This window comes from Epinephelus moara, chromosome 3 (genome assembly GCF_006386435.1).
Source record: "Epinephelus moara isolate mb chromosome 3, YSFRI_EMoa_1.0, whole genome shotgun sequence".
NCBI classification, from domain to species: Eukaryota; Metazoa; Chordata; class Actinopteri; order Perciformes; family Serranidae; genus Epinephelus; species Epinephelus moara.
The window spans coordinates 34,384,081-34,394,221 of NC_065508.1; the positions used below are offsets into that span (position 1 = coordinate 34,384,081).

Below are 10,141 nucleotides of genomic sequence, written 5' to 3' on the forward strand. Positions count from 1 at the left end.
AAAAAAATCATGTCTGTGTGGCTCCTCTTAGTCCTGCAGCGTGCGTCTTTCATGAAAGTGAAAGTAAGCTTTTTGTCGTCAGTCTCTCTCTTATAATCGTCTTTGCTGCTGTTGTTGGCAGGAAAATGTGTGCACAAGCAGTGATTGATTCTGCATTATACTCTTTCTGGCTCTGTGGTTGGTTTTGTTTGTTCAGGTACTCTTGCAAGTGCTGTTTGGAGCACTAGGAGGAGCCAGAGGAACATGATTTCCCCAGATTATCTGTCTCATTACTGCCAGAATATAGTGACAGTTCTCAAAAATAACTTTTTGTCTGCTGAAAACGTTACTTGCTGTGGCTTTAAGTTTGTTAGTAGAGGAGATGCTGGATCATCAGGCAGAACAAGTACAGACTCAGCTGATCCACATCCAGCCTCAGCCACCACTAAAAAAGACCAACCAGTACAGCCGGCTTCAGCAAACATTCTTATTTATATTAATGTTAATATTCACTTTTCTTAGGATTATATAGAAGATATGTTCTATTCAATAAATATTGTTTATTTATGCCTTATTCTGTTCTGTTAAGGGTCTTCTTATTCTTTGACCGACAGATGGAACAAACTGTTATAAAGGAGGGAGAACTGTAGTGGGAGCACTGTCAGCTGTGACAGTGTGGTGATGGCAAGTGGTTCACCGGTCAGGTAGGAGGGCCACTTAACTGAATTTGGCTTCTGGTCTAAGGGAGGTCAGGACGGTCTCTTAACACAAATAACACTGTATACAGTAACACAAACATTTATACAGCACAACACAGTCCTTAAGCCTGCATACCTGAGATGTATGACATACTAGTTAAAATAATAATAAAAATAACAGTAGTATGAAGTTGTAAAAAATCTGTTTGAAAAAATATACAATGTATACATTACAGGTGTCCACAGATAAGATATGCTAATTAAGAGTCTCTTATAAGTTAAGCTGCAGCTAGTCAGAGTGAGATGGGTCACCTATTCAGCAGCCTGATGGCCTGTGGGAGGAAGCTGTTCTTTAGAAATTGCATTCCTTTGTTTAGAAACCATGTTTTCATTACTCCTGTCCACCAAAGAACACTAGAGGTTTATTTTTTTTTTTTTATTTAGAGGTTTAGTACACACTGTAACCACAATTCTCTCTAAAAAAAAAACCCAAACCAAACCAAAAAAAAAAAGGAAGAAAATCCGAACAAACATGAGATATTCTTCTCAAATATTATTGTGAATATTATGTCTTCATTTAAAAAAAAATTAACATCAGCCAACATATCTTAACCAGATTCAGTTTACTTATAAATATCAATATCTGTATTTGCCTTAAAAAATCCAGTATCCATTGAGCTCTTCTGCGAACATATGAAGAAGAAACAATGAAACACAATTTCTCATGCACGATGAAACATTCATATCTATTATTCTCTTGAAGTCTTCAAGAGTCTTCACCCTTTTGCATTTGCAGCTCCTGGATCAGTGCTGGAAAAGAAGAGAAGAGTAATACACAGGTATAACATAACATGACATGACATAACAACGTAAAATGTTAATAGTTTATACAAGCTTTATAAACTAATGACAATAGGCAGCATACAAGTTAGAACTCACCTGTGCTAATGACAATAGGCAGCATACAAGTTAGAACTCACCTGTGATAATCTCCTCCTTCACTTTTTGAAGTTCTTTTTTCACCTCTTCAATAATTTCCTTCAAACACACATACATGCCATGAGACCTTGGTGTTAAAATGTTCTTACATAAAAAATCCTACATCATAACTGAAGCCAATCAGTATTTCAGCAAACGGCCTGAAAGCTCTATGTGGTAACATGACACAACAGTGACATCCTGGGAAGAAAGTTACGACTTTTTTAACTGCAGCCTGTTCTGCCTTTGATAACATTACTCCTTTGTGCTTACATCTCTCTTTATTTTACACAGAAGCCACAACAGATGTGTTTTTCATAGATGAAAAGTTAATATTCTGCTGTGAAAAAGTCATAACACAGATCTTTACTGATATTGGATATTGTTGTGTGTTCAAGTAGAGGAACCAACCTGTTTGATTTTTTCCATATCAATATCACTTCCCGCACCGTCGGAGTTCTTTTTTACCACCTTCATTCTAAGAAAGAAAAAGACCCACGTTTACAGTCAGCCAAACACACTCTTTGAAATCAAGAAGGTCTTTTCCATATGAGAGCGGGCCAGGAGCAGCAGCATACTTTATTTCAGACAAAAACAACCAAAAGCACTTAATACATATTGGAAAAAAGTGAGTATAAAAGTGAGAGAAGGGCAGAGACAGAGCAGCAGCAGTCAACAGTTAACAGTAAATGTAATCTTGCATCATCCTAACAACTGCTCATACTTTAGTAAGACTGACCACTTCCTCAAGTCTTTATAAAGACATCTGAACACGTCAGTGAAGCAGTTAGAATTTAGGCAGACCTAATGATTTATGTTCATGCTGTCAAGAAAGAAAACTAGTGAATGCAGTTGCAGGGTTCTATCATGGCAACATGTTGCATAAGACTGTCACCAAAGCACCTGAGAAACAAGTTTCAGTCTCTTTAACTGCAGCCTCAGATAAAAACCACCAAATGTCGAGTGCTAAATTTGCTGTAGCGAGTCATTTGCAAGCAGCACACCACAATCGAAAATATCGGTCATACCAGCACAGAGCTCATTTCGCAGGTTTATATTGTAATGTAGGCAGCAGCGTACAAACCAGAGAGCGCTGAGAAGTAGCACCTCGAGACAGTAGAGAACATTGGCGGCAGGTGGGGACAGAGAGGGGAGTGATACCTGGACACTGGGTTAGTGGTGAAGTTAGAGGAGGGAGATGTGGAGGGGGTTAGTGGTGAAGTTAGAGGAGGGAGATGTGGAGGAGCTGGGACTGGAGTCCTTTTGATTGTTGGTTAAGGATTTGGGCCTGTTGTAAAAACATGCAAGTCCTTTAAAGCAGTTTGTGATTGGGTTTTTAAATTTGCATGAATGGCTCAGGGGAGGCTGTTATTCAGCTCCAAATATGCAACGCAGTCTCCCAGAAATACATAAAATGGACAAAGCCGAAGTTGTTTTGGAAATGATAGTGGTTTTGGTTAAAATAACTATCGGACATAAGTGACATAAATGTACGTAAGGTAGGACTCCTATGTAAAGACTTTGGTGTAGTTACATTAAGTCCATAACGTCACATAACTGTTATGACTTTTGGTTTCACATGGGACATGAAAAGCAGTCTCCTGGTAGAAAGTCCACACCCTACGCACACTTTCTTGCTCTTTATACTTAGTTTGTGTGTTTATGAGACTAGGCTGAAATATGATGGGTGTCTGTGGAACATAATGTGATGTAATGATCCATCATCAGGATAGAGCAAGCGTAATGGATCGAACTCACCTTGGAATGGTGGCAGATTGTTCTTTGGGCTTTCCATTGGTTTCTGATAAAATACGAATATATGTATTAGTACAGCACATTTTTTATCCTAAAATGTATTCCAAGTCTTCATACCAGAGAAGATTTGTTAATATATGAAGTATACATTATTCCAAAGTTGTGTCAATGTATTGGTTGTCGACAAAGAAGAAATGTATAATGTACAGTGCTGGGAAAAAGAATCTTTCCCCCAGGGACAATAAAGTCTAAATCTGAATAGCTCATTTTGTTTTTTGAGAACTGTTCACAGTATTATGTAGTGTGACAACGAGGAGATACTAATAAATGAAAGCCCATTTATTACAGCACTTATTACAGTCCTGTAGGAGGAGGGAAGTGACATTACTCACCTGCTGGTCCTGAGAATTTTGATGTTGAAGAGTCTGAATCCTCCTGTAGTCACGTACAGACATGAACCAAGGTTATCATCCACTCATATCTTAAATCTCACTGTTCATTCTACAGATATTACAGAATAATGAGAGGAAATCAATGTTCATGAAATCACTGACAGGAAACTTACACTGGGAGGTTCCACCTTTTTCTCAGCAGGATTATCAGCAGCTTTCCTCCTATTTAAAACATTTATTATAGATGTTCAAAAGTGCCAATCAGATCATCACAGACATATTTGTCTTATACAGATTGTCTCTTTAAGTAAGAACGTACCTTCTAGCAAGGATGGCACTCATTTCTCCCATGAGACAACCTCCTCCACCTCCACCAGATGAGGGTGCTGGTTTGGGGGGTGGGGCTCCTGCTCCTCCCTCATCCTGGATACACATAAACACCTCCACTGACTATTTTGAAAAGAATTTGTTCTATTGATCAGCTTACTCAGTTTGTCATTAATGTAGACATGGAAACCAAAAACCTCCGTCATTTGTGCCAAGCTACATCTTTTTATTCAGTCTTATACTGAGCAGCTGTGCATGGTTGTGACTGCACTGGTGGTGTACACTACCTTGACTGTTTTACGTAGTTTGGCTCCTGCCAGAGCTGCAGCAAGATCATTTGCACCTCCGCCTCCACCTCTGCCTCCGCCTCCGCCTCCACCTCCACCTCCACCTCCACCTCCACCTCCACCCCCAGGTGGTGGAGGTGGAGGTGGAGGCGGAGGTGGAGGTCCACCCCCACCCCCAGCTGGTGGTGGCGGAGGTGCAGGTGGGCACGGTCCTGAGGAAGGTGGCGGCCCTGGAGGTGGTGGGGGTGCCGGTGGGGCAGCTGGGGCGGGTGGAGCAGACACGGCAGCGGAGGCCTGCCTGGCTTTCTCCAGGCGCTCCTTCTCCTGCTGTTCCTGCCTCTGTTGCTCCAGTCTGGACAGAGACCAATAATTCTAATTTTTGTTAAAATCCCAGCAAGGCCCAGTGTGTAGGATTTAGGGAGATGTATTGGCAGAAATGGAATATGATATAATATGCATGTTTTCTTTTGTGTATAATCACCTGAAAATATAATCCTGGTTCCTCACTCACAGAGATTGCCATGTTTCTACAGTAGCCCAGAACGGACAAGCCAAACACAGGCTCTAGATAGGGCCATCTGTGTTACCCCATCAACCACCATAGTTAGCAGCCCCCCCCTGACAAGAGCGTTGGAAAAACCCAGATTTTTTTTTTGTTAAACTGCTTTATTCAGTGTTTTCTGGTCTAAATGTCCGGGTGCATTTGTTTTGGAAGGAGGAGACCTCTGTGGATAATTCAACTCCCACTATAAACCTCCTTGAATATGAACACTGAGGGAATTCTAACTGGGAGAGATTTCAGTTGGTTGTAATGTGCAGTCCTCACCGCTAGATGCCACTAAATCCCCCTAAATCTTAAACACTGTTCCTTTAAAAGCTGTTTTGTGTGTATATTTGGCTTTTTCTGTCTTTTGAACATGGTGGCTTTTTTCAAAGTATTAAACAGTTAGTTGAAGAAAATAACATCAAAACAACAATCAATGATAATGATAAAAAATAAAGAGTAGCTGTAGCCTCAGTGTCATTTATAATGAACAGTACCTTTTCTGTTGTTCCAGCTCCTGGGCAGAGGGTCCATTCTGAGCCGGGCCTGAGCAAAAACATTGTTGTGTGTAATTGACAAGCGAGTTCCTCTGAATCAAGACTATTTAATGAAAACAGTAGATGCCAGCAGGGTTGGAGTCCAGAGAACACCAGACTTAACTAGAGCATCACATCCACTGTGAGAGCATATATTACATTTATTATATACACTGTAGTTGGTGAAATCAAGCTGATGAAATTTCAACATGTACAAGTACTTTTGATGTGAAGAAATAATCAGATTTGATTTTAGCTCACGGTAATTTGTCACTGACTAGAAATAATTGATTACTCCTTTAATTGAGCACAGCACTCAACATAATGCTTGATGATGGATGTTTTTTCTAACCATATTTCAGTAACAGCTATATCATAACATAGCAAAAATGTATTAACACAGCAGGACTATGACAAAAATAGAAACATTTGCAAAATCCTCTGGTGACCTTTTTATGATTTCAGAGTTAGGCTGTTACTGTTAAAAAGACAATCATGCACAGTCACAACATAAAGATCACAACATAACTAACACAGAAACACTTCACACTGCCTGACCTGAATCTAATGCACCCTCTTGCATTGTAATGTTTACCTGTGCCTGCTGGTGCACTGAGAGCCTCTAATGCATGCATCATGGAGTTGGCAAAAAGAGTAGCATCTTCTTTACTGCTGAAGTTCAGCCCCCACACGTGTTTAGCATCCCGCCATTGGTGGAAGCTTGGTGTGGCTTGATTATACTTTATCCCTTTGATAATGGGACAGTTGATCACCACCTGGCAGGAACAGGACGCACAGCATGGTGACTGTATTGATAATCTGAGACTTTGGAGGTCATTGCTTATAAGTTCATGAACATCTGTACAATGCAATGCAATTCAGTGCAATTCAGACAGAGAGGCCAGATGTGTTATTTCACGCTTTCTTGTATCAGACTGTAAGTTGTAAGTAATATACTATATGTGGTTCCAACACGTTCTCGGTCCCACCTTAACAAATATGGCTGCTTGGCCAGTAGCCCTTTGCTTCAAACTATGATGCTCTCTAGGTACTCCTTCAGTGTTAGTCTTTGATGTTCATGCATTTTGTCTTTTTAAAATAACAAATACAAACAATGATCTCCTGGGTGAAAGTCCTATGTTTGTTAAGCCCAACCACCACCCCTCCCTGCCACCTTATGAAGACTTTCTAGCTCGTTATACTACATCATTGCTGTGGATGGGTTTACCGACCTGCAGCCCTTTGCTGCATATTGTCCCCTCCCTGCCCCCCCTACCTGTACTATGAAAAAAATGGCACAAAATAATCCAAGTGCCTTGTGCATCAGGATCTGACACTGGTGGCCTTGTTGAAATGAGAACGGGCTGGTTATTCTCTGCATCTGCCTACAACGTGACTAAAATCCACTAGATGGTGATGATGCTGTATTGTTCAAAAACATCATTTCCAGCTGATAACAACAGAAAAAAACCATCACATCAACTTTGTTTGTGCTTGTGCGTGCTCACATGTGCTGATGTGTTTGTGTGTGTGTGTGTGTGTGTGTGTGTTTTTAAGTTTAAGTTTATAAGTTTATTTACTTTATTAATCCCCCTGAGGGGAAATTCAATGTTTTCACTCTTGCTTGTCAATTACACACAGGTCCGAAAGACACACACGCACAAACAGGACCTATACATGCACAAAGTGGAGAGATGTCAGAGTGAGGGGGCTGCCCTTGGTGGGGCGCCCCAAGCAGTTGGGGGGGTTTGGTGCCTTGCTCAAGGGCACCTCGGCAGTGCCCAGGAGGTGAACTGGCACCTCTCCAGCCACCAGTCCACGCTCCGGATGGGGACTCGAACTAGCGACCCTCCGGTTCCCAACCCAAGTCCCCATGGACTGAGCTACTGCCGCCCCAAATGTTACTCCTCCTTGTGTGTCTGTGTCTGTGTCAGTGTCTGTGTCCGTATCCGTGTCTGTATCCGTGTCCGTGTCCGTGTCCGTGTCCATGTCTGTGTCTGAGTCTAGTAGGAAGTAAGAGGCCACAATGGGGTACTGGTCTCAGCCTGACTACAGAACAAGATTTCAAAGTGCAGGTACAAGCTGTGACTTTTCTCAGTGATGAGTTATTGTTTAAAAGTATAGTGAGCATCTGATGTCTATTGTTGACCTGCTCTCATATTTGGAAATGATCAGCTCATAGCAAGAAGGTGGTGAGACTAAACTTCTCCACTTGAAGTCCAGTGGTTTCATAGATTATAATTCTGAGCTTGGAGTGAGCAAACTTTATGTGTTTAATGACCTTTCAGAGGTTTGATGGGCTTGATATTCAATCAGAGAGATTGTGCTATGTGTGTACAACCAGCACACTTGAAGGTGATTGTCTGTGTGTGTGTGTGTGTGTGTGTGTGTGTGTGTGTGTGTCTGTGTGTCTGTGTACACTTGTCTTGTACCTGCTGGTCGGCCTGCATTTTGCGGCCCACCACTCTGAAGGTGTTGGCTGCAGGGTTGTGATAGATCTGGACGCGGCTGAAGGAAGGACTGTCAGATCCCGCCGGCACCCAACGCTTGTTGCCGTCATCATACATCATGACTGTCGCCCTCACTTGGCAGATACTGGACTCACTGTGGGGAGGAGACATGATGAGAAAATGATGATGAGATGCAGAGTACAAGAACATCGGGTGGAAGGAAGTGTGGAGCAACAATAGAAGTGTGTAGTGTGATATGTAGTGTGGTAGTACTGCAGGAATGGACAACTGGATTTAAAGAGGTAATCCATGAATATTCATATTTACCAAACATGACAACGCAGCAGGGGCCAGTATTGTTTTCACTTTGTTTTGTTTTTACTTTGTGAAAATAACACAGAGAACGGAGTGTGCCCAATGTAAGCTGAGGCCTTAGCCATGAGCTGGGTTCGAGTCCAACCTTTGGCCTTTTGCTGCATGCTGTATGGGAGCACTACTGCTGTATTTCTGAACTACACATCCCCTTGATATTTCTTGCCATCTTTCCATGGTGTAGCAGGTCTGTCACTCAATGCTGCATTATCATGGGATGCATTAAGACAACACCAGTCGCATGCATCTATGCCACATAGCCATTGCAGATTCAGGTTTTACATACAAAACTGTATTTCTCTCTGACATGTAGTGACATAGAACTATAAAATAGCATGTAATGGAAATATTCAAGTAAAGTACAAGTGCCTCATAATTGTACTGAAGTACAGAGCCTCTGTAAATGTACTTAGTTACATTCAACCACTGTAAAAATACCTAGACAAAGATGTATTCACGTATTTTGTGCATACTTTCTTTAAAATTATCTCTCAGGTTGTATATACAGTTGGCACAGGATACTTACATGCAAGCAGGCCTGTGCTATACTTGTATTGTAAAATGTATTTGTATTGAATAAGTTTAAATGTTTCAGGAAAAGTTAAAGAAATAGAAAACAGAGATATGTTTGCAGCAGTACTGCAGATTCTTATTTCTATACTCTATGAAGCATCATGACAATAAGTTAATTTAGTCTACTTTGCTACTGCTATGTCTAGCCTGTGGGAAATATGAACTTCCTGCCAGAAAGGTTTCATGTCATGTTTTGAGCACTTCCTGTGCTCAGCACAATGCTTCCTCATGTGGACTACATTATTTCACTTTCAGTGATATACTGTATGCTAACTTCTCAAAGTCATTAGCCCTCCAAATCTTCTTTAGGATTTCATGAAATAGCCTCTCCACAGAAAATACAGATAACAGAGCTCTGATATTTTCCTTTTATATGTGACAACTGTAAAAACTGAACACCTGCTTTGAGCTCGAGACACTCGCACACAGCAGGAAACGTAGTCAGAACTAAAGAGCTTGTTAAGAACGTGTAGTGCAGAGTTGATAGGGAGCAGTTCTGTTCTGCACAGCTTTACTTGTTCATGCATGAGACATTCAAAATGATTTGAATGAAAAAAGGAAAGCAGATTTGAGTCGATAAACATTTTCACTATAACAGAAAGTGACTCACCCCATATTCCAGCTACAGTCAGTGTCCAAAGTTTCACTTGCTTTTTAACAAACTGCTTCTTCTCATCAACTTGAACACTCCCTCTCTCAAGTACATGTGTCCATCAGTCTATTCAGTCAGACCTGCTGCCATTACTGCCTGCACACCTCCATCACTCGCTCTCACGACTTTGTTTAACACCAACAACTTGCACTTCTGCCTTTGTACTCTCATTTCCTGGGCAGGTTTTTTCTCTCTCTTCCTGTTCTCGTTTCACTCGTTCTTCTAAATTCTTATTTTCACACCTCGCCCATTTTCTGTCCCCCAGTCAGCTCTGATTTCTGCTTGGTAATATAGAGCAATGTTGACCTCTGAATGTGTTGAAATTAAATCAAAACAAGATTAGCAACAGTAGTGGTAGAATTGGATGTTGAAGTAGTAGTAGAAGTCGCATCAGTACTACAGGTACAGTAGTGGTAGCCTGTACTGAGTACTTAAGGAGTAGTGTAAGGGAAGAGTAGAGGGTAGAGAGTAGGAAGCTGAAGGGCAGTGAAAGCCACATTAAAATGGTCTGAGTCATAGCCTACAAAAAGATGACACTGCGTAAGTATTCAAATAGTGCCCCTCACCCAACCCCCAACCCCCAACCCCCAGAGAAAGA

The 10,141-nt window shown here is 41.3% G+C and overlaps 1 protein-coding gene across 9 annotated transcripts; it reads right to left on the minus strand.

Annotated features, from left to right (window-relative positions):
• Window positions 1-1,104: 1,104 nt before the first annotated feature.
• Window positions 1,105-9,699, minus strand: LOC126388326 (vasodilator-stimulated phosphoprotein-like). 9 transcript variants are annotated; one of them, XM_050041395.1, is made up of 14 exons: window positions 9,502-9,699; window positions 7,929-8,100; window positions 6,092-6,272; window positions 5,458-5,506; window positions 4,417-4,768; window positions 4,122-4,225; window positions 3,976-4,024; window positions 3,803-3,845; window positions 3,414-3,456; window positions 2,891-2,943; window positions 2,817-2,850; window positions 2,067-2,133; window positions 1,658-1,715; window positions 1,105-1,487 (listed from the first exon to the last, which is right to left on the minus strand). In XM_050041395.1, the coding sequence occupies exons 1-14, from the start codon at window positions 9,504-9,506 to the stop codon at window positions 1,444-1,446; spliced, it is 1,254 nt and encodes a 417-aa protein (XP_049897352.1). In that variant the 5' UTR covers window positions 9,507-9,699; the 3' UTR covers window positions 1,105-1,443. The 9 variants fall into 9 exon arrangements, with proteins under 9 accessions (XP_049897352.1, XP_049897350.1, XP_049897348.1 ...); XM_050041393.1 differs by lacking the exons at window positions 2,817-2,850; window positions 2,891-2,943 and having other exon boundaries at window positions 4,417-4,508; window positions 4,584-4,768; XM_050041391.1 differs by lacking the exons at window positions 2,817-2,850; window positions 2,891-2,943 and having other exon boundaries at window positions 4,417-4,514; window positions 4,584-4,768.
• Window positions 9,700-10,141: the final 442 nt, after the last annotated feature.